Below are 24,986 nucleotides of genomic sequence, written 5' to 3' on the forward strand. Positions count from 1 at the left end.
ACTTTTTGAATAAAAAAAAAAAAAAAACAATAAAAATAATTCTAAGGTTATGCTATTTTTCTTAATTAATAATTGAAATTGGGTTATTACTAAAAAGCAAGAGAGTGAAAGTGCTAAAAATAAAAAGAATATAAGATTTATTGTTTTTGAATCAATTTAATAGACTGTCTGGTTGGCTTCTGAAACAGAAGATTATCTTCCAGAGTTGTAAATTGTTCTTGTGAGAGCCATCTGTATGATTGGTGTAGCAAGAGTTGTTTCCTTAGCCAAGTCAAATTTCCCCCTTTAGCTACTAGTGCCAAACCAGCATAAGTCACATGCTGAATATTTTTTGGAAGTCCTTAATGGGAACAGAGTTTATTGAAATTCTGGAATCAGTGGACTATAAGTAGGGAATGATGGATGCATATTCTGTGTCCTGAGTTGTGGCTGCTGACTATGGCTACTTTGTATATTATGAATAGCTTTTTTAAAGAGGTGATTTCGAGATAAAGCATTGTTGCCAATATATTCTGACTACTGCTTTCATTTTTTTCAGAGATTTTGTGTATGTGAGCTCTGATTTCAGATATAATCTTACATGCTCTTGCCCTCTGTTTCATGCTGTGAAGTTTCACTGCCAATGTTTTGTCTACTGTTTACTTGTTGTTCTTGACAGAATTGTCTATAAGATTAGACAGAATTGTTTCCTTAGCCAAGTCAAAATTGTCGTGCTAGTTATTAGTGCCAAAACAGTCCAAGTCACATACTGAATATGTATTAGAAGTTTATGGGAAGAGAGTTTTGGAATCATGGATTATAAACAAGAAACCAGTTCCTGTTCACTTTTTATTCATTGCAATATAGATATCTGTTAGTGATTTTTAGGCTTCAAACTAGATACATACATATTCCAATTAGGTTATTCTGTGTCTTGTGGATGAGCTGATATTTCTGGATTGCCTGTTGCAGAGCTCTGGTCATGTCATATATCAAAGTCTGCTTCACAAACCTAGCATTTCCTGTAGTTGATATCAGTATTAAAATTTCTCTAGATACATTTTTTCATAAATTCAAATGTTTGCTTCCAATTTAGTTTTACGGGATTATTTTATTTTCTCATTACTATCATAAACCAGTCTGCTGTGGACTAGCAGTTCAGAGACAGCTTAAAGATGGAATCATCAGTGGACTTTCATTATTTGCCAAGGCCATGGTGCTGTAAGATGAGGTGCTTTAAAGTCTTTTCTGTCTGTGTCCTGCTGCAGCTAAACTAGAATTTTAAGACATTTCATCAAATCTTCCCAAGCAACTCCCTTCTTCTTTTGTTCTTGAAGTTGGCTTGTTAATCTGTTCTGTTTTCTCCCTTCTCATCTCCCACTTCTTGATTTCCTCCAGGTCATCCGGCGAGGCTGGCTGACCATCAACAATATTAGCATCATGAAAGGGGGCTCCAAGGAATATTGGTTCATCTTAACAGCAGAGAGTTTGTCTTGGTACAAGGACGAAGAGGTATGTAATAGATATCTGCTGCATATCATGGGATGTCTTTTTCAATTGTTATCCTATTCCAGAAGAGTTCTGTTCTATTCTTCAATTGAAACAAAGTCAATTTGATTTTATATAAAACTTAGCTTAATGTACACATTCTGTAAACCTTGCACAACTATATAGCATGTGTTCAAATTTTCAGCTGATAAATATTTTGCAATGGATGCTAGTGTGATACAGGAATTAGATAGTTAGCAGGGATGAAATTCGATAGGACTGGTTCTGGCAAACCGGTAGGGACAATTTGAATTGGTTTGCCGAACCAGTAAAAATCACCCCGATTGGCCCTGCTCCCACCCGCCCTCATGGAAGGCAGGCAAGCAAGCATGTTGGGGCCGTTGGGAAAGGAGCTAGCAGCCTACTCCCGTCCACACAGTCCTGCCATGCTTGCCTGCCTTCCACACGGCCTTCCCAGCGGTCCCCCATGCCCACTTGCCTTCCAAGGTCCAATCCCGCATCCAGCCCATGATAGGAGAGGCTGGCCAGTGGGTGGGCAGGTGGCCCTTAGAGGAGACGCAGCCGCTATGCTGCGGCTGAGAAACGCAGCGACATTCCGGAAGCGTGGGCAGATGTCCTGGGGCTGCACATGCGGTGTGCATGTGCAGTCCCGGGACATCCACCCTGTTCTGTCCCCTCCCTTCCTTCCCAAAACAATACACCAGCCAAGGCAGTCTGCCAGCAATTTATTTACACTTGGCTGGGTTCCTTCTGGCAACAAAAGTTCTGGCAACGTTCCTTCACGTGCCAGCCAAGTCCTTATCACTTAGCAGCGTGCCGACAGATCGTTGCCAGGGCAACCAGGAGTCTGCAGGATGATCTTAAAGCACTCACAAGTAATCCCAGCCTTCAGTCCAAAGCAGTCAAAGAGCCAGTAGTCCGTAACTTTGTCTGACACAAGGGCCTATGGAGCACTCTCCCTGCTTTTATCCCCTGTGGGGTGTGGCTCCATGACTCAGCACTCCCTGGGCCTGCCCCACCCCTTCCTCTGCTGCGCACACTTCTCTCAGTGTCGCTGTTTCGCATCTAGCCAAGATTGATCCTCAGCAGCTGGTTCTTGGGGCGTTGCCAGGGAGGAGGAGGGGTCGGGGGAAAGAGGCCTTATCAGCTCCTCCTCCTCCTCCTGGCCTGCAGCTGGAATCTGAGACAGTGCCAGGGAGGAGGAAGATCCAGGGGGGAAGGAGGCCTTGCCAGCTCCTCCTCCTCACTCTCCGAGTCATCCGACTCCAGGAGGCCTGGCCCAGGGGCCGGAGACACAACACACCCTCCCTCCCAAAGTGCCGCTGTTGCCCTGGAGTTTGCCTTCGCCTCTGCAGCTCCCTGGCTCCTTGGGGCAGCACAAATACCGCATTTGCTCTTCTCTTTCTGGGTACAGCGCTTCTGCTTGTTGGGCCGCTTCCCTGAAGCCAGCAGCTCTGCGGCCAGCTGCTTTGCTTTTTCCCTCTTTGGGAGGGTCGTGGGAGGCTTACGCAATGGCACCGGCACAGGGGAGGCAGGCACTCCAGATACCCTGTGCTGGTGCTTGTTCGGTGCAGCTGTAGCAAGCCAAGAGACAGTGGGACGAAGGAGCTGGGGCATTGGGATCACCTCTGCCTCCCCCATGCCTCTGCCTCCCCCATGCCTCTGCCTCCACCTTCTGCTGGTGCTACCACACAAGCCTCCCATGAGGAAAAAGAAGGGTAAAGCAAAGTGGCTTGCTGCGGAGCTGCCAGCTTCAGGAAGTGGCCTAACAGGCAGAAGCGCCATGCCCAGAAAGAAATGAGCAAAAGTTATTCTGTGCTGAAGCAGAGACATTCCGAGCCTTCAGCGTATCCCAGGTTTGCAACACTGACAGCTAGGAATGGATCCATTTTCGTGAAAGGGAGGAAAAAGGGGAAGGGGATTTTCCTGCCTATCATCCATTCCTCTAGCTCAGCATAGATTGAGGGAAGGATGGTAGGCAGGAAAATTCCCCTCCCCGTTTTCCTGCCATTCGTGGACAAGGAGAGGAGGGGCTGAGTGAGTCGCCCCTTGACGTGAGTGGTGTCGAGGTGGCCACACCCATCCAGTCACATGACATCCCACCAAGCCATGTCCAAAGAACCAGTAGGGAAGGTAAGTGAATTTCACCCTGATAGTTAAACTATAAATATATAAGACTTAAGTTAATTTATGTCTAGGTCACAATCTTAGCCCAATCTAATCCATTGGGCTACTGTGGAAATACCATTGGAAGAGATGATAATATATTGAATTTGTACAGCAAAGGGAATATGTATATTTATATCTAGTTGGGTGTTTTTAAGAAGAGTCTATGACATAATATATGTAAGAAAAGAACAATTGTTGCTTCCTACATTAAAAACAGGGAAACAAGTAATTGCAAATATTTAAGTGGCTTGTTATAATGACCTCCCTTCCTGCACACATGAGTAAAATTGAATTCTGAAAATCTTGAAGTAATCAGATGTTGATACTGGGCCAACACTCTCTGTAGTATATAGTGAAAAGTGGCAAAGTAAGTAAAAGAAGGGCAAATTAAAATAGCAGGTCATTGGTAAGTTCTTTATGTTCTATTGACAGGATTTGCTTATTGAAATGTTTTTTCCAGTTCCAGTTGCCTACTTTTGTATGATTTTCCCATTTGTATTATGCAAATCTTACAAGAAGCGTGTAGCTTTTTTTTAAAAGATCATCATCCTGACTTTTCTTTGATACTAGCCAGCTTTCTTTAGTGAATAGTACAGTCTGTGACATTTAATTTCAAGAAACTAGTCACAGTACAATATATTCTTCTCTGATACATCTCCTAACTCCTAAACTTAGACATGTGCTTACATTTCTTGAATTATTTTGCCCGGAAGATGCCTTCCAAATTAGCTAGACTCAGATGAAGTATCTTTTATCTTCCTGTCAAGACAGGCATCACCCTTAGCAAGTATGCTGCATAGGTTTTCCCCCCTTCCATACAATAGCTAAGGAGTTCATATTAAAGGAAGTTTACTGAGCTAGTACAAATGTTTCTTTTTTTCTTAAGCTCATCTCACAGGCAACTGATTTAGTCAGAGCTCCTCACTTCTTTTTGCGGTGAGGAGGAGGGCTGCTGGTTGTCGTTGAGATAACAACAGACTGAGGAACAACAGCCTAGATGAAAATGAATTACTTCCTTCGTTGAATTTGCAATTGTTCAATTCCTCAGAACTGTATCAGTACACTGGACACATTTCTATTATAAACAAGAGTAAGAAGAATGGTTCTTTTGAACATCAAATTAAATATTTAATACTAGATTTTATTCTGAACTCATCTCTTGTATTTAGAAAATGAAGAGCACAAATAATTACCTGCCTTTTTATTAAATATTTAAATTCTAGGTATTCATCAAACTTAGAATAAAATTGTTTTCCGCCAGAAAGAGGTAGTACCTTATCTGAGCAGCCAGCATCTCTGAAATTATTCTTATCCAGTCAGTAAGGTAAAGGTTCCCCGGCACATGCATGCTAGTTGCTTCCAGCTCTAGGGGTGGTGCTCATCTCCGTTTCTAAGCTAAAGAGCCAGGGCTGTCCGAAGACATCTCTGTGGTCATGTGGTCGACATGATTCAATGCCAAAGGCACATGGAGCACTGTTACCTTCCCACCAAAGTGGTCTGTATTTTTCTACTTGCATTTTTTACGTGCTTTCGAACTGCTAGGTTGGCAGAAGCTGGAACAAATAACGGGAGTTCACTCCGTTATGTGGCGCTAGGGATTCGAACTGCTGAACTGCTGATCTTCTGATTGACAAGCTCAGCATCTTAGCCACTGCGCCACCACGTCCAACCAGGGGTGGGATTCAAATAATTTAACAACCGGTTTTCTGCTCTAAAGACTGGCTGGGTAAGTGTGGCCAGGTGGTCATGTGACTGGGTAGTCGTGGCCAACTTGACATCACTTATCACACCCAGCCCCGCCTCCCAGCCACTCACCTCAAAGGCAGAGGTGGAATTCAGCCGATTCAGACTGGTTCAGGCTAATCCCACCACTGGCAGGCCCCTCCCCCACCCATTTTTCAGCCCGTTTTGAAGTCTACAAATCTTTTTTTTTTTTTTTTTATAAAAAGTTTTATTTTTACAATCATATCAAATAATTCATCCAATGTACAATTATATACAATTAGTCGGGCTTGCCCAGTCACCACCCCCCTTTTTAACACTCTTCCCTCTTCTACCTTCTTCTGCTTTCCAGACCTTCCTCTCCTTCTCTTATCTACATCCTCTCCTCCCTCCACCCTACACCTTCCTTCTCCCTCTTCTACCCCTCTTCCTTCCTCTTCTCCTCTTTCCTACCTCCTACTCTCTCTTTTCTCCCTCCTCACCGTTCTAAAATGGTAACTAGGCAGACCCGACCCTACATTAATTATATTTATACATCTTCAATAATCCCTGTACATTAACCATCACTCCATCTCTACCAAACCCCCCCCAATTCCCCTCCTCCTTACCCCCCACCCCCCACCCCGACTTCCCAGAACAAAATGCAGGGTATCAAAACTAACAATCATAATCTAAAATAATTCCTAAATTATAATCTCTAGTCACACCACACTTAGTCACACTCTCAATTCCCCTCTCCTTCAAAAATATATCTAATACAAAATATTTCCTAAATTTACTCATATGCTATTCGATATTTTTTTATCTGATACTTATTTTGAATATAATCAATCCACAATTTCCATTCTAAAATATATTTTTCTAGTGTATAGTCTTTCAAGTAAGCGGAGATTTTGCCATCTCTGCCAGATTTGATACTTTGAGTGTCCATTCTTCAATTGTAGGTAATTCTTCTTTCTTCCAATACTGAGCAATCAAAAGTCTTGCGGCTGTTATTAAGTTCAAAATCAATTTAGTCTCTATAGCTGTACAGTCCATAATAATTCCTAGTAGAAAGAACTGCGGAGTAAACTTAATCTTCTTTTTCAAAATATTCTGCATAATCCACCATACTTTAATCCAAAATGCTTTAACTTTTTTACAAGTCCACCATATATGGTAATAAGTGGCATCTTCACAATCGCATCTCCAACATTTAGCCTGTATATTAGGATACATACATGACAACTTTTTGGGGTCTAAATGCCATCTATAAAACATCTTATAAAAATTTTCTCTCATATTTTGCGCTTGTGTAAATTTAACATTCCTCACCCAAATTCTTTCCCAAGTTTCCAACATTATTGGTTGCTGAAAATTTTGTGCCCACTTAATCATACAATCCTTAACTAGTTCGGACTCTGAGTCTATTTCTACTAATACATTATACAACCTCTTAATATGCTGTTGGCCTTGATCTCTCATTTGTTTTAACAAATTATCCTCAGTTTGCTTAACACCTATTTTTTGATCTAATTTCCATCTAGCTTGTAATTGTCCATATTGGAACCATGTATAATTTTTCCCTTCTTCCCCCATCTTTTCTCTGGATTTTAATTGTAATTCCCTTTTCCATACAAAGAAGTTCTTTATAGGTAACTACCTCCATCTTTTGATATATATTTATATTTTCTATCATGTGTCTCGGGATTGCCCATATTGGAATCTTTCCATCTAATTATATTGATATTTCCTCCAAACCCTCAATAATGCATTTCTAATTATATTATTTTTAAATATTTTATCTACTTTCTTATCATATAATAAATAGGCATGCCAGCCTTATAACAAACCATAACCTTCTATATTCAAAACTCTTTCCTCAGTTAAATTAATCCAATCAGTAATTAATGATAAAACAACTGCTTCATAATACAATTTCAAGTTAGGCATTTTAAGACCCCCCCTTTCCCTTGTATCCTGCATTATTTTTAATTTTATTCTTGGTTTTTTGCCCATCCATACAAAGTTATTAACCCCCTTTTGCCATTCCTGTAATTTAATATCATTCTTAAGCACCGGTATCATTTGAAATAAAAATAGAAACCTGGGCAAAACATTCATTTTTATAGCCGCTATTCTTCCCAACAAGGATAGTTGTAACTTCTTCCAACTCTCCATTTCTTTCCATACCTTCTGCCACAATACCTCATAATTATTTTTCTATAATTTAACGTTTGAAGCTGTAATATATATTCCTAAATATTTAACCTTTTTAACGATTTCAAAACCTGTAGTTCTTTCTAACTCTTCTTTTTGTTGTATATTCATATTTTTAGTTATCATCTTTGTCTTTTGCTGATTCACCTTAAATCCAGATACTTTACCATACTGACCAATTATATCTTTTAAACCAGTAGCTGAGTATGTTGGTTGAGATACAGTAACAACCAAGTCATCTGCGAAAGCTCTTAATCTGTAATCTTGATGTTTAACTCTAATTCCCTTTATTTGATCGGAGCTACGTATTTTATTCAAAAGAATTTCTAAAGTTAAAATAAAAAGTAATGGAGACAGGGGACATCCCTGTCTCGTCCCTTTCCCAATTTTAAAAGTTTCTGTTAACCCACCATTTACTATTATTTGTGCTTTTTGCTTCTGATATATTGCCTTAATTGCGTGGATAAAATAATCCCCAAATTGCATTTTTTCTATTACTTTAAACAGAAACTGCCAATCCAATCTATCAAAAGCTTTTTCAGCATCCAAAAAAAAAAAGCCGCTGAGATTTGGTTGTTTCTTTCCAAATATTCAAGTAAATTTACAATTTGCCTCACATTATATCTCATCTGCCTACCCTTAATAAATCCTGACTGATCATTATGAATTATTTGATTCATCACTGGCATTAATCTATTAGCAAGTATCTTGGCAAATATCTTATAATCAGTATTTAAAAGTGATATAGGCCTATAATTCTCTGCTTTAATACCATCTCGATCTTCCTTCGGTATTAGCGAAATAAAGGCTGTCCTCCATGAAGGGGGAACATCTCCTCCCATTTGAATTTTATTAAATAACTCTTTAAGTGGTTCAACCATCTCATTTTGTAAATTTTTTAATAAACAGCTGTTAAGCCATCTGTACCTGGTGCTTTACCAATTTTAAGTTGCTTAATTGCTAACAAAATTTCCTCTGAAGTAATTAATTGATTCAGTTCTTCTCTTTGATTTTCTGTAAGCTCACAAATATTTTGTTGTTGTAAATATCTTTCTATCTCTGTATCATCAATCATATCCCTAGTATATAACTTACTATAATACTCTACAATGCTTTTTAATCAAATTCTTTTGATAAACTTCCTTACCCCTATATTCTATTTTATCAATCATTCGTGATTTTCTGTTTTTCCTTATTAAATAGGCAAGCCATCTTCCTGGCTTATTGGCATTATTAAACGTATCATGTTTTACATATTGTAAATTAATTGCTACTTGATCTGCCATCAACATTTTAAACTGACCTCTTAATATATTTATTGATTCTTTTATTTTACTATTTCCTGGGCTATTTTATCAATAACTGTTCTTTCTTTTAATTTCCTCTTCCAATTCCTTTTTCTTTTCTGCAATTTATTTTTGTATTTAATATTCATTTGTATAAGATTTCCTCTCATATAGGCCTTTACTAGCGTCCCAAATCATCTCTATAGATGTTTCTTTTTCATATTCATAATAAAAATTCTTCATTTGCTTTTTACATTCATTTACATTTTGTTCATATTCAAGTAAATTTACAATTTGCCTCACATTATATCTCATCTGCCTACCCTTAATAAATCCTGACTGATCATTATGAATTATTTGATTCATCACTGGCATTAATCTATTAGCAAGTATCTTGGCAAATATCTTATAATCAGTATTTAAAAGTGATATAGGCCTATAATTCTCTGCTTTAATACCATCTCGATCTTCCTTCGGTATTAGCGAAATAAAGGCTGTCCTCCATGAAGGGGGAACATCTCCTCCCATTTGAATTTTATTAAATAACTCTTTAAGTGGTTCAACCATCTCATTTTGTAAATTTTTATAAACAGCTGTTAAGCCATCTGTACCTGGTGCTTTACCAATTTTAAGTTGCTTAATTGCTAACAAAATTTCCTCTGAAGTAATTAATTGATTCAGTTCTTCTCTTTGATTTTCTGTAAGCTCACAAATATTTTGTTGTTGTAAATATCTTTCTATCTCTGTATCATCAATCGTATCCCTAGTATATAACTTACTATAATACTCTAGAAATGCTTTTTTAATCAAATTCTTTTGATAAACTTCCTTACCCCTATATTCTATTTTATCAATCATTCGTGATTTCTGTTTTTTCCTTATTAAATAGGCAAGCCATCTTCCTGGCTTATTGGCATTATTAAACGTATCATGTTTTACATATTGTAAATTAATTGCTACTTGATCTGCCATCAACATGTTAAACTGACCTCTTAATATATTTATTGATTCTTTTATTTTACTATTTCCTGGGCTATTTATCAATAACTGTTCTTTCTTTTTATTTTCCTCTTCCAATTCCTTTTTCTTTTTCTGCAATTTATTTTTGTATTTAATATTCATTTGTATAAGATTTCCTCTCATATAGGCCTTTACTAGCGTCCCAAATCATCTCTATAGATGTTTCTTTTTCATATTCATAATAAAAATTCTTCATTTGCTTTTTACATTCATTTACATTTTGTTCATATTTAAACAAATTCTCATTCAACCTCCATGATCTCCTAGCCTCCTTTTCCCGATCAAATTCAATCCAAACTGGACTATGATCAGATAGAGTTCTTCAACAAATCTTAGTCTTCTTCACTCTAGAATACAAATCATTAGTAATCAAAATAAAATCAATCCTCGAAAATGATTGATGCCTGTCAGAAAAGAAGGTAAAATCCTCTCTTCTGTATTATGTTCTTCCAAATATCTCTTAATTCCAAGTCCTCCATCATTTCAAAAAGCCTTTGGTAATTTCGCCCTACTTGACATCTTCCTTAAACTTTTTTTATCTTTTTGAGTATCCAACACACCATTCCAATCACCCATTAATATATATGATTTATAATCCCAAAATACTATTCTTTTATGTAAAAACTTGAAAAATTTTTCTTGTTGTTGATTCAGAGCATAAACTCCTATTAATAATACCTTCTTTCCCTCCAACAAAAGTTCAATAGCAATGTATCTTCCTTGCTTATCCACCTCAATTAATTTTGCTGATATATCCTTTTTTATATATATAACTAAACCGTGTTTTTTTTCCAAAGAGGAGGCAACAAAATGTACCCCCAGTTTTGAGTTTATCAAATATTTCTGGTCTAAAGATCTAATATGTGTTTCTTGTAAACAGGTAATGTCATTTTTAAATTGTTTCAAATAATGAAATACTTTCCTTCTCTTCTGTGGTGAATTCAAACCATTAACGTTCCAAGATAATAGTTTAATTGCCATTATCAGCCAAAGGAAACTTTTGGAACACCAGCCGCAGATCACATTTTGCTTTAGGCCTTGCTCCTCCCACTGTTTCTGTTGTAGTAGTTGCCAATTGTTGTTGTGCCTTCATCTCTTGTTCCTTGCGTTTAGCAGCAGCTCTTGTCAGCCTTTGTTCCTTTGAATCTGAACCCGTCGTAGGTATTTCCAACACTTGTAATAAATCTTCTTCCATCATAATCTGTTCTTGTACCTGCTTCACTTCTCTTTCCTTCACTTCAGCCTCCCTTTTTCTAGCTTCCAATGGGGGAAGACTTCCAACTTTTAATGCCTCAACATAAAATTCTCTTGCTTTTCCAACTGTATTGAGACGATGTACTTTCCCTGCATAATATACTATTATACCGGTTGGAATATCCCATCTATATTCAATCTGACGTTTTTTAAGTTCATTCACCAGGAAGGCAAATTCCTTCCTAGCCCTTAACATTTTTGGTGGAATTTCCTTTAATATTAAAATATCTTGACCAGCAATCTGAATCTTCTCCCCCTTATATGAGGCTTGCAAAATCTGATTTCTCACTGTTCTATTTGTAAAATAAATAACAACATCCCTTGGCAACTTTTTTTGCCTTGCTATCCAAGAATTCACACGATATATTTTATCAATTTGATAAGCCACATCTGCTGGACGAGCTGCTAATATCTCAGCAAATACTTCAGAAAAAATTTCCCTTAAATTCTCTTCCTTATTTTCTTTCAAACCTCGGATTCTAAGAGCAAATTCCATATTTCTATATTGTATCAAAACTATTTCATCATCTGTTTTTTAAGTTCATTCACCAGGAAGGCAAATTCCTTCCTAGCCCTTAACATTTTTGGTGGAATTTCCTTTAATATTAAAATATCTTGACCAGCAATCTGAATCTTCTCCCCCTTATATGAGGCTTGCAAAATCTGATTTCTCACTGTTCTGTTTGTAAAATAAATAACAACATCCCTTGGCAACTTTTTTTGCCTTGCTATCCAAGAATTCACCGATATATTTTATCAATTTGATAAGCCACATCTGCTGGACGAGCTGCTAATATCTCAGCAAATACTTCAGAAAAAATTTCCTTAAATTCTCTTCTTATTTTCTTTCAAACCTCGGATTCTAAGAGCAAATTCCATATTTCTATATTGTATCAAAACTATTTCATCCTCTGTTTTTTCCATTTTACTTTGAAATTCATCCATTTTATTTTCTAATTTTAAATTATGTTGCTTAATTTCTTCAACCTCCTCTTCTAATAAAATCACATTCGTTGCCAAACTTTGTACTGCCATTACAAATCCTTCTTTAACTTCTTTATTTCCCACTTGAATTTCTGATATCTGCTCTTTCATTTCAGACATCTCATCAGTTATTACTTTAAATTTTTCTTCTATAAAGCCTTTTAAGTTCTCTTGTAACGCCTCTAAATTCAATGTTCTAGTCTCTGCTGTATGAGCTGGAGAGGCACCAGCTGATAAAGTTCCAGAGCTCTTTGTTACAGTAGACTTTAATTGTTTGGCTGCCATCTTCTATAAAATTATTTATTTATTTATTTCCAACTTAATATTCACTTTAAATCTTCTTAACTTCTAAGAAACACAGTCTTTTAAAGCAATATTTAAAAATCTCCCTAGATTCTATCAGCAGGCAGCAAAGAGTTAAAGAGTTAAAGCAGCAAGTAACATGCAAATTACCAACTGCAGACGGCAAGCTGAAAGTATCACTTTCGCTTTCCACTCGTTAACTTGTTAACAATTCGCCTCCATTTTCTTGCTGTTTTCAAGCTTGTTACAAAGTATCGGGGAATCGGCTTAGCTACTTGCATAAAGTTCTCCCACTTTCGTTCTGTCCGGTATAATCCTTTATTGTCCAAAATAAATCTCGGCGTTTGGTCGTGGTGATTGGTTCCGCCAAAGCAGAAGAATCCTCGGATCTGGAGCACTTCGGGTTACTGGAGGGAACTTAACCCTTCAAACCCCTTTTTTCTCAGGGGCTTTAGGGAAATTCAACCTCTGCCCTCAGCTCACCACCTTCTCCTTCTCCCGAAGAGGGGGTTTTCCGAACCGCTGGACAGCAGATTTAAGCTGTCCTAGCGATTCCACATAATCCAGAGGTTGGTGATCATAAAGATCACCGCCATCACCTACGGTGCCAAACCGGAAGTCTAAGTCTACAAATCTTAAAGTTGCCAAGTTTGGATACCCTTGAGCAAGATGTTCTGATAGATCAGTGTTTTTCAAATTTGGCAACTTTCAAGGTGAAGTGTAGACTTTAACTTCCAGAATGCAGTTCGGGATTTTTTTTAGGATTGCAAGTTTAAAAAGCCCTGTCAAAAATGGGCAAATTAAGATCATTTAGGGATCTGTGCTTTGGTCTTCTTTTTAAAAAAAAAATATTACAGATTATCCTGAGCAGCATATCTATGAAGGAAGACTCTAATAGAAACACGCTTTATGCATAAAAATATAGAAAGACATCTAAGGATCACTAATCTCCCGACCTTTGTGGATCTTAATTTATGAAAAGACGTTCGCAATGATCTCAACAGAAGTTTTCCTCAGCTCTGCTTTGCCTGAATATGCAATATCTATGCTCTGTCATTGAGCTGTGAAATAAACAAAAAGTTCTCTCAATCACAAGAATTGTCCTCAATCCTCTTTACAGTATTTATATTATGGAATCTTAAAAATAGACAATCTACCAATCTATATTCTGGAATAGTCAGATAATGAGGAAAAGCTGAGCAGGAGAGATACATGGACAGACATTATTATTGATCTGATTTATCCTAGAACTGTTGTCATTGGGGGGGGAAAAAGACTTTTATACTTATACTTAAAGGTTCCTCCATACCCCACCCCATTACTTTTTGGGGGGGGGGTGTCTCTTGGTTTTCCTCCCTCCTGTCCTTGATTTCTTTCCAAAGAGTCTGCTTGTTGTCCAACTAAATATGCTAGAGACAGATATGTGTTTTAAAGCACAACCTGTTTTGCAAAGAGATGTACTGATATGAGGTGTTACTGTGCTTAGTAGTGCGATTTTATACTATTTCATATGGTTGTATAATAATCCAAATTCAGAAGGGGGAATATGCTTTGGGGTGAAGGCTCACTTTGTGTTTGCCAGCAAAAGATTTGTGCAGCCGGGCAGTAAAAAGCACAATGGATGTGAGATATTAAGAGGTCTGAAGTGTGTGCCCTCATAAACTACTAATTCCTCTTCCCCTTTCAAATCCAGGTTGTTGTACAGCTTCAAGAGAGGTAATTTAAGATTTGAAATCTTCATTTTTGACCTGTTTTTTGGCTCTTTTCCAGCCTGTTTTGGGGAGCATTTTCAGACTTGTTTTCAGGCTGTTTTCGGTCATTTTTCGGACCATTTTTTTTGGACATCACTTTTGGGACTTTGTGTGCATGCAATGTGGAAGAAGGGACTCACAACAGTTGGTTTCAAAAACAGCATAAAATTATTAAACAAGAAAAACCTAAATGAAGAAATTAAAAATGCTCAGAGGAATGTTATGTCATATCTTAGAACATATTTCTGGGTAAACTCTGAATGCAAGTCTTTTGGTCTCCATCTAAGAGATGATGTAGGCAAGGCTAGAACTCCGGTTTTCCCAGTGTAGAATTGGAAATAGTTTGTCATTAATCAACTGATTTCTTTTCATTTTCATTTTAACACATAACCTTCTTATTAGAGTATTGAGTTCACCTTTTAAGGAACAAAGAAAAATTACATGTAACTTTTTATCTCTTATAGGAGAAAGAGAAGAAATATATGCTGCCTCTAGATAACCTAAAAATAAGAGATGTGGAGAAGGGCTTCATGTCTAACAAGCATGTCTTTGCCATTTTTAACACAGAACAAAGGTAAGAATAACCTCCCCTTCAGTCTAGATTTTTATAAGAAGCTGTTAAATTTCTTGGCTCCATATGACCTTGCCAGAAAACTAAAATGATGGAGACTTGCAGATTAGTGTTTGTATCTGTCTTGTAAAAATATAGCATTGTGTTCATTTGTAATAGCATTTGCATAAAAACACTGAAGATTAGAGATGAAAGTGAAATAGTGCTTTTTTCTCTTGCTTTTAGCCATCTTTCATAGATATGCTTGTTATCTTGATAGTTAAACCAAATTTAACTTTATCTTTTTTTACATATTTTATATGATGGAAGTTGGAGCTGTGCTGCAAAATGACTTTTGAAAAGAGATTAACAAAGTGCATTTCTCTTGGCTTGTACAATAACTCATAAAATCTCCTTTAAAAATAATCTTAGACAGTACTCTGGTTAGATGAAGAGGGGAAAATTAGATCAAAGATGAGCAGAGGTAGAATAGTTAGAGCCTTTTCCTAAGCTGTTGCTTTCTGGGCAGTGGTCAGCAATGATAAGAATTGTATTTGAAAACATCTGGAGAAAAATGAAATAGAAAAGCATATGAAATCCAAGAAAACAAAAGGTTGTTGAAAATGACACAAACTATTATGATCATATAAAGGTTAGTTAGGGTCAAAGTTCTGTAATGTTTGAAGAATCTTTCATCATTTGATTTTTCTTACAATTTCACACACCCACACCCACATATATATTCATATTATCCCCTTTTGGGTAAACAATATGCAAAGTGAATCAAGCAAGAAATAGTAAGCAAAAGAAATTGGAGGAAAAAATTACAAACAGAAGAAATTTGTCTAATTTTAGTTTACACTTATCATTCACTATATCTCATTTTTTGACAGCCAACCTTTCTTCCCATAGATTCATACAACAATTTATTTTCTTTTGTTCTTTCTCTTTTTGAAGTTCCCATCTACTCCATCCAACTATGATGGAGTCATAGGTCAGCTTCAGGGTTAACAATTATAATATAATTATATTATAATTAGAATATAATAAAAATATAATATTATAAAATTATAACATAACAACATAAATATTAGCACATAACCATAATCTGCAAAGATGAAGTTAGGAAACAAAGCCCCAAAATAAGCAAAGACTTGCAACAAAAGTCAAAGATAATAAAAAAAGTTTCTGTCAACATATAAACAGTTGAGAAACTGGCAGGAAGTTGGAGGTCTGCCATCATGCAGGATTATTGCTTAATAATGTGTATGTCCTCACTTAACAGTGATATCTGGGACTGCCAGAACAGTTGCTGCTAAATGATGAGGTCTTGTGAACCATGTTGCTTAGCAATGGAAATTCCAGTCCAAAGTACTCACGGACTTCTTGAACTCAGTTCTCATTTCCACTTTACAAAATGGGTGAAGTGCACACTTTGTATTTAGCTATTCTTACTTCTCCCAGCAACAACAGACATTACCTTTATATTGGTATTAGCATATCTTAAAACTTCTCTGTATATTTTTCCCTTTCCCATTAAATTTTCATATCCTTATTCTTCATGCTATATACTGAATAATGTTCACTCAAACACTTAGGTTCTGAACCAATCACAGAGGTTATCTGCATAGAAGAATGTCATTGCAATATCAATATGCAGCTAATGTACTAATGCAGAAATATACAATTGCTAATGCAGCAATATACAAACAAATCAAAAATTATGTTTAGTAAATACAGACTGTAGGATATTTTTCTTACTCTTATTTCATGATATTGATATTTTCTCTCATTTAAATAAATGGGTAATTGTTTTGTTGTTGTGCATTTCTACTCTAGAAATGTATACAAAGATCTGCGTCAGATTGAACTTGCCTGTGATTCTCAGGAAGATGTGGATAGCTGGAAGGCCTCCTTCCTTCGTGCTGGTGTTTATCCTGAAAAAGACCAAGTAAATATTGCTCAGATTTTTAGTTGAAAGAGAGGGAGGGAATTGCTGAAGAATTTCTTATCAGTTGTTGCCATTGTCTGGAAGTACCTTAGGCCTAAAATCAGGAGTATACAACCTTGAAAATCTAAAACATCAGATTTCAGTAACATCTTAAATGATTTAAGTGCCCTCAGGAGGAGTTGGGTACAGGTAATTTTTAATTAAGTACCCTAACAGGGATCAGACTTTGCATCTCTAAGCGAAGCAATTGTTAGGCAAAACTGTCAGCTGCCCATCTTCGCTTTCTTTGAAGCTCACTAGCAACTTCTGTAATGGGGGGGGGGAGATTTGGGAGGGGAAGAGTGCTGGAGGTGTGAAAGAATGCTGTGGAAAATAGGGGAGTATGGACACTAACAGGAACCAGAGGTGCCAGACAGCTATCTGCCTCCCTTCAAGGACGCTAATGCCAGGAGGCGTGGCCTGCGTCGCAGCGGAAGAGTCAGTCGCACCTATAGCTCCGGGTGACCGCCGAGATTCCCCCTGGAATGGGGGTCTATTGCAGACCATAGCTGCCCTGAAGGGGCAGCAAAGAATGGGGGAGCTGCCGGGGCTGGCAGGGAGGCAGCAAACTCCCTGTAGCCCCGATCTTTTTCCCCCAACCCACCAGGGAGGAATGGCAGCCGACATCAGCTGCCCCAAAGCCAGAGACAGACACAAGGATCAGGCAGGAGAGGAAGCACAATTTTTTGAAAGAGATACCGAAGCCGGGTGAGTGATCATCAGCTCACAGGAAGCATGGAAAACAAATTTGCCAAAAACAGGTTAAGAAAAAAAATGAATAGCGGCTAATTGAAACAGGAAAAGAAAACGGAAGGAAACAATTAAAGAAAATTAGATTCACCTAAAACCTGGAATGAGAGTGGAATTTATCTCAAGGGTTTTAATTAATTTTGGAGATCTTTTCAAATTAAATATTTCAACTGCAACTGATTTTGGACAATTTTAAAAGTTTTTATTGGCTAATTAACTTTGGACAGTTTTAAAAGATGGAGGGAAAGGGAAAGGAAGGAAAAAATGGATTTGATTACGATTTTAAAGCTTTAAAAATGGACTTAGATTGATTTCATCTTATCCTCCCCACTTTGCACAAGTTTGACTATAAAGGATTACAATGTAACTAATCATGGGACTGAAAGAAAGTTATAAACTCTAACAACTTGAAACAAAGAAAACTTGGCTTCAAAATGGCTACTGTATTATTTTGCCTAATTATACTATAAAAGGGACAAAGGATTGTGGCTTTAAATTGGGAAGAAAAAGAAAAAGCAGATTGGATCAGGACTTTAAAAATGCTTTAATGGATTGTGTTTTTATTCTTTGATTTTTTATAAAATTTTGAACATAAAGGATTATAAGAAATTGAATTAAACTGAAACAAAGGAGTTTGCTACTTTATCATTTTGCTGTAGTATAAAGGTTGACACCTAAAGGGAGAAGAAAGAAGGCAGAAACAAATGATTTGACCTTAAAAGGGATTTTGTTAACGGTGGATGGCAACTGCAGTGTAAAGATTGACACCTAAAGGCAGAAGAAGAAATGCAGAAGCAAGAAATTTAAATGATCTGAAATAAAAGACTTGATGATAACTGTGGACTGTAATTGTTATAAAGGCTGATAATGAAAGAATTAGAGCAGTCCCCAAGGAAAGACTTTTTCATTTTAAATTCAAATAGAATAATAAGGAGAAATTTGTTTTTGATGTCTTGAAACTTTAAAAATATCTGTTACTTATGTAATTATACTAAATAATGATTTTAGAGGCAGAGGAAGATAGCAGGAACTAAGTAGTCTTGACCTAGGACTACTCGCACATAGATGAATAGGTTGATGTGATCGTATAACCGCCCTAAGAAAGGATGTTAAAAGGCTGTCTTTAGATTCATATTAAAGGTTTTAAAAGATTTATGTAAAATACAAATGAGAATTATAGAATTTTTAAGGATATTTTGGGGAATGATGGAGACTATGGGAAATTGTTTTTGATGATTTGAAATTTCAAAAGAAATACTGTAATTTTTGATTTGCAATTTTATTAGATTGCGATCTCTAGAGACAGAGGAAGATAACAGGAACTGAATAGTTCTTATTTCAGGATTATTCCAATGTAGATGGATAGGTTGATGTGATGGCATGACCGCTCTAAGAAAGGATAATAATGACTGCCTTTAGATTTATACTAAATGTTTTAAAGAGAAAATGGAATTTATGTAAAATATAGATGATGGCTATATGAAAATGTTTAGAGATATTTTGGGACTAGATCTTTTCCAGGATAAAGGGATGGAATAGATTTTAAAAGAAAAGGGCTATCACAACATTTGAAAGGGGAAAATATTGGATAAATGATATAATGAGAGGATGAAATTTGAAATATGTTTGAATATGTACCCAACTGATCTTTTTCAACAAAGTTTTGTATGTTTTATTTTGTTTTTAAAAAATAAAAAAAACTTGTTTAAAAAAAAAAGGACATTGATCCTGAGAAAGGAATTTACAGTGGCACCTGAGGCACTAGGTTACCAAAACATCGGAACAGAACCTGATTGGTCTACTGCCACAAGGGGGAGGGTTTTGGACATTGTGTCAGCCCTGGAGGCTATATTTTTCTTTGGATCTTCAGGGCTGCCATACTTGGTGGATGGCCATGCTGTGGGAAATGGGAGTGGGGTTGGATCAAGATGGGGTCAGATGAATAGCCATAACAACATTATTTTCCCTGGCTGTCAAGGACATTCAGCCTGCACCTGGAGAGGTGTGACTGAGAATCAGCTCCAGTTGAGATGGGGACCTGATTGGACCATGTGATGGACATGTGGGTACAGGGGAAGGAACTTTGACTTTCCTTTGGGTGGGGAAAACCCAGGGGACCTTCAGATTCAGGTTTTTCCCAGATGACATCTCTAATAAAATGGAACTTTGAGAAAAATGCCTGCCTTGGAGTTTTACTTCTGTTGGGGGTGTTAACCCTGACACATTGGGGATTACTTTCAATGTATGTTTTTTACCCAGTTTTTCTTCAGAGCTTGCTTCGCTACACTGTATCTCTAGTAAAAGTACCTTTTCTCAGCATCTCTAGTAAAAGTACCTTTTCTCTTAACACCTATGGAGTCAAGGTCATTCTTTCCTAGGGAGCAAGCTGTGTGTCAGGGTTCCAAGTAACACCCCCAACAAAATCAAACTCCGAGGCTTGAGTTTCCTCAAAGCTAATTTTTATTAGAGATGTCATAATGGCTCATCTGGGAAAACCCGAATCTGAGAGCTTCTGGGTTTTTCTCACCCAAAAGAAAGTTCAAGTCCTTGCCCCTCACTCACATGCCTATCACACGAACCAATCAGGTACCCTCCAGAACAGAAGATACCTCCTCATTCTTCTCAGCACAGTTGCAGCACCTTGGCCTTGACTTTCTAAAAGAATTCTATTTTGACTACATATCTTCTCCACTCTGTACAATCCCCACCTCCCATTTTCCCACAGTAGAATTTGTGGTAGCCCTGAAGCCTGAAAGCACAAAAATAGAAATATGGCTTCCAGGTCTGACACTGGCTAGTCTGACAGTAGGCAAGCTATGTTGTAGCAGTCAACCAAGAGACCAGTGTCTACTGAGAGGACTGAGCAAAAATACCAAGTGACAAAAGTGGCTTGGAAGAAGCTGGAACTCATGGAGGGCCCCCTGCCAAGTCGCATAGCCCTGAAGAGGAGCTCGAATGGCTGAGGAACTTGAGCATTGGTGAGGAAGCCCCATACCCTGCTGGTCACTCACCCTGGGGATAAAAGATGAAATGGAGGAGAAAGCCCTCAGTGTAAGATACACCTGGGGGAGATAGGAACGTGATGGCCAGGGTGAGGAAGAACTCCAAGGGGAGCCGGACCAGCAGGAGAACCTGGTCAAAAAAGCCCAAAGGGTATTGAGATATTCCTTCAGGAAGCAGCGAACCAAAGAACTCCTTGCCCAGCTGGCCAAACCTCGACCCATGCTGGGACCAGTGGGAGATGGATTTGTAGCCCAGGCAGCTGAGGTTACCATCTCCCTGGACCTGCTCTGTCCCAAGCAGCCCCACCACCAGCTGCTCAAGAGGCACTCGCTTCGGCAGCACATATACTAAAATTGGAACGATACAGAGAAGATTAGCATGGCCCCTGCGCAAGGATGACACACAAATTCGTGAAGCGTTCCATATTTTTGACTGTATGATAAAGTGGGCACAAAATTTTCAGGAGCTAATATTACTGGAAACGTGGGGGGGGAAATTGGGTTAGAAATGTTAAATTTACGCAGGCACAGAATTTAAGGGAAATTTTTTATAAAATGTTTTATAGATGGCATTTAGATCCTAAGAAATTATCGTGTATGTATCCAGATATGCAAGCAAGATGTTGGAGATGTAATTGTGATGACGCTACATATTTTCATATTTGGTGGACTTGTAAGAATATTAAGGCTTTTTGGATAAAAATTTGGTGGATTCTACAAAATGTTCTGAAAAAGAAGATAAAATTCCTGCCACAATTTTTTCTGCTGGGACTGTACAGTAATTGATACTAAACTGATTTTAAATCTAATAACAGCAGCAAGATTACTGATAGGACAGTATTGGAAGAAAAAAGAAGTACCTACAATAGGAGAATAGATATTGAAAGTTGCCAATTTGGCTGAGATGGCAAAAATCTCAGCCTTTTTGAAAGACAATACGCAAGAAAGATATTTAAATGAATGGAAAAAATGGATTGACTATATTCAAAACAGATATCAGACTAAGAGTTATCAGACTGCCTTTGAATGATTAGGTTGTATTATTTTTGATTGTTTTGGGGGAGGTTAGGAATTGATGAGAATTGTAGGAGTTAGGAGGGAAAATTTTTAGCATATGTTTGTTTTATTTTTAACTACACCTTGTGTTTGTTCTGGAAAGTCGGGGAGGGGTTTGTGAAGGGAGGAGGGTTACGGGGGAGGGGGAAAACGGGGGGGGGGGAAGTTTTGTAAAATTTTTGCAATTAAAAAAAAAAAAGAGGCACAGCCCCTTCCACAAGGGGAGGCAATTCTCCCATAGCAGGGAACACCAAGGGCCCCAGCCCTGGACTTGAAGTACAGAGGAGGCCTGAAGCAATTGGTGTTCTTCCTTGTCCAGGTGGGGAACTATATGCAGGAGTACAAAGCAGATCTAGGTACAGAAGCAGCCTGGGTCAGATGCATAACTACAGTATGGCCTCTGAAGGCACTGCAATAGAATGGATGGTCTTCCTCCACAGTGATGACGTGCCAGAGCTCCAAAACTTTGATTGGTTCATGATGGCCCTGCATCAGCAATTCGAAGACCCACTCACCCAGTGCAAAGCAGGCACCCACATCAAAACCATCAACCAAGATCACAGGGAGGGTGACAGCTTACAACCAAGAGTCCTGCGAGTTGGCATGTCACGTAGCCGATTAGCTGGAAGACATCCTAATAGAATGCTTCCAAGATGACAATTATACAACACCCCCTGTGCATCTCTGCTAGTAGTACATATTAGCTGAGGAGGTGGAAATCGACCTAGCCAGGTCCCACAGCTGCAAAACCCGCACGTGGTGCCATTCCTCACTAGAAAAGCAAGATGCCTCGAGAACACCTGGACACAACCTTAGCCCCAAACATCAACCCTCAGGAGGCTTCAAATGTGAGAAGGAAGGGCACTGGGCCACCAACTCACCAAAGTAACCCCAAAGCCCAGTGGCACTGCAGGGAAGAAGATGGAAAAATCCACCCCAATGCCCCACAAAATGGCACTGGAGGGAATCAAAGTCTGGGTCGTCCCCCCCATAGCTACAGAGGTCAGGGAAGTCCAGCCACCCTAGAGAGTGGCTGTCATTGGGCACCCAGGGGAAGGTGTTGGCTTTACTGGACTTGAGCTGCACCAAATGCACGGTGAGCATAGTGGAGAAACTGAGATTGAGGCTCCAAAAACCTATAGCATTTTGCCAACTAGATGGCACTATGGCCAGGGAAACTCCAGCTCACTTTATAACCGAGCCAATGGAAATGCAGGTGGGGAATCACCGAGGAACCCTAAGCTTTATTGTGGCTCCAGAGATAGAGAGGCCTCTCTTGCTGGATCTGGCATGGCTCCAGAAATGGAATCCTTACGTTAAATGATGAAAGAGACTGTTAAAAATCGGATGGCAAGGGGACAATAGAGGAAACGTTTCTCCTGGAAAGGTTAGCAACCAAAACCACTCTGAGCACAATGGAACTAGTCACTGTGGGACAAAATCAACCAAGGTGGGATCCCCCAAATCCCCAAGGAATATTGGGACCTAAGGGATGTCTTTAGTGAAAAAAGCATGCTCCCATTTCACCAGTCAACAGACTGCACCATTGAGATCCTCCCTGGGGCCAGAAGGCCAGAACCTTAATTGTACTCTATGACCCCTTGGGAGCTGGAAGGACTCAGTGTGTTTATAGACAAAAATCTGCAACGTGTGTTCATTTAGCCATCCCAGCCCCAGGTAGTCACTCTGGTTTTATTGTGAGAAAAGAAAGTTAGCTCTCTCTCCACTTACACATGAATTATCGTGGGCTTACCGCAGTCTGTGTGGAAAATGTGTATCCCCTGCCACTCATAAAGGAAATGTTAGCCCACCTAACCAAGGGAAAGATTCTTATGAAATTGAACCTGCGCGAAACATTTTATTGTGTCAGGATTAAGGAGACAGATGAATGGAATGCAACCTTCACTTGCCCCTTGGAGTGCTTCCAATTCAGAGTGCTCCCTTTTGGATAATAAGGGTCTCCTGCTGTGTTCATGCAATTAAATATATAAAGTCTTGCATGATTTTGCATACAAAGAGATGCTAGTGTATTTAGATGACAGTCTGATTTACACCAAAACAAAAGACAAACGTGTTAAGCTCGTGCAAACAATGCTAAAAATATTATGGGCAGACAAGCTGTATGCTAAGCTCTCCAAGTGTGAGTTCCATCAAGATAAAATCCAATACCTAGGATACCAAATCTCGCACGAGGGGATGGATCCAGAATGGACCCAGAAAATATTAAGGCAGTACTGGGGGGGGGGGGGAGCTCAAACAAGAAAGCAATTTCAAAGCTTCCTAGGGTTTCCAAACTTTTACCGACAATTCATTCCCTCTTTTGTGCAAATCATCCTACTCATCATAAAAACAAAGGGGGAGGGAAAGCCCAAACCTAGTCAATCCTTAAAGTGGACTATGAAATGCAGGCAGCATTTGAGAAATTTAAGTGGCTGTTTGCAGTGGAGCCTTGCTAAGACACCCAAACCCAGATTCCCCCTTTGTGATTCAAGCTGACGCTAGTGGCATGGGCAGGAAAACCTTTCTAGAAGACCCCTGTCCAGATTACTGTAATACAACAGTGCCAGACCTGAAATTGTCTGACTGGTCATCTCTTCAAACCAATTCGCAGCAGCAGTAATCACAATGGGTCAGAGGAAAGCTGAACCAGACATTTTCCATGAGCTGCTAGACAAAAGGTGTCAAACTCAAGGCCTGCGGGGCCGTCCTGAAAATATCAAAGGACTGGTCTGGGGTGCCTCTGACAGCCAAAATGGGCTGCGGAGTGTGTGTGTGGCACATGCAGCCTGTTTTTGGCCTCCAGCAGCACTCTGCCAGCCGAAAACGGGCCCTATGTCGCCCATTTTTTGCCTCCACAGCCTCCAGCAGCACTCTGCTGGCTGAAAATGGGCTGTGCAGGGCCTCCACATGGCCCGTTTTGGCCGGCAGAGTGCTGCAGGAGGACTGGATTGGTCTACTGCCATAGGGGCAGGGTTTTGGACATTGGGGATTTATTTATTTATATTTTATTTATTTATTAAATTTTTATACCGCCCTTCTCCCGAAGGACTCAGGGCGGTGTACAGCCAAAATAAAAACAAAATATATACAATTTAAAACAACATTTAAAAAGAGCAAATTTTAAAGGCTGATTATTAAAATTTAGATTTAAAAATTTAAAAATATTAAGAATACCCAATTAAAATTCATCACTAATTATGCCAGTCCCGCTTTAATGAATAAATATGTTTTGAGCTTATAAATATGTTTTGGATTGCTTTCACCCAGTTTTTCTTCAGAGCTTGCCTCACTATGCTGCACTCAGCATCTCTAGTAAAAGTACCTTTTCTCTAACATCAAGTCAAGAGTCATTCTTTCCTAGGGATAGTTGACTAGTTGGCTAGTCTAACAGATAGTTGGCTAGTCTAACAGAAATATCACATGATTACACACTTAGTGATGGCAGTCTTGGTTGTGGTTGTA

General features: G+C 38.5%; 2 protein-coding genes and 1 non-coding gene across 15 annotated transcripts in view; 2 read left to right on the forward strand and 1 right to left on the reverse strand.

Moving 5' to 3' along the window:
* DNM2 (dynamin 2) overlaps positions 1-24,986 on the forward strand; it is a 210,011-nt gene that overhangs the window by 176,359 nt on the left and 8,666 nt on the right. For 12 of the 13 annotated variants that reach the window (XM_058166776.1, XM_058166775.1, XM_058166779.1 and 9 more), the window contains 3 exons: positions 1,378-1,491; positions 14,641-14,750; positions 16,566-16,677. In XM_058166776.1, the coding sequence (XP_058022759.1) occupies positions 1,378-1,491; positions 14,641-14,750; positions 16,566-16,677 (336 nt within the window). Of the gene's footprint in view, positions 1-1,377; positions 1,492-14,640; positions 14,751-16,565; positions 16,678-18,125; positions 19,537-24,986 lie in introns of those variants that run through there. The other variant, XM_058166786.1, reaches the window with a different exon arrangement.
* On the reverse strand, positions 10,572-14,602 carry LOC131190010 (uncharacterized). Its single transcript, XM_058166790.1, has 2 exons — positions 11,993-14,602; positions 10,572-11,609 (listed from the first exon to the last, which is right to left on the reverse strand). Exons 1-2 carry the CDS (start codon positions 12,405-12,407, stop codon positions 10,855-10,857), a joined length of 1,170 nt encoding a protein of 389 aa, XP_058022773.1. The 5' UTR covers positions 12,408-14,602; the 3' UTR covers positions 10,572-10,854.
* Positions 20,793-20,899, forward strand: LOC131193751 (U6 spliceosomal RNA). Its single transcript, XR_009154009.1, has one exon. It is a non-coding gene; the product is annotated as a U6 spliceosomal RNA (small nuclear RNA).

Source organism: Ahaetulla prasina, chromosome 2 (assembly GCF_028640845.1).
Source record: "Ahaetulla prasina isolate Xishuangbanna chromosome 2, ASM2864084v1, whole genome shotgun sequence".
Classification (NCBI taxonomy): domain Eukaryota; kingdom Metazoa; phylum Chordata; class Lepidosauria; order Squamata; family Colubridae; genus Ahaetulla; species Ahaetulla prasina.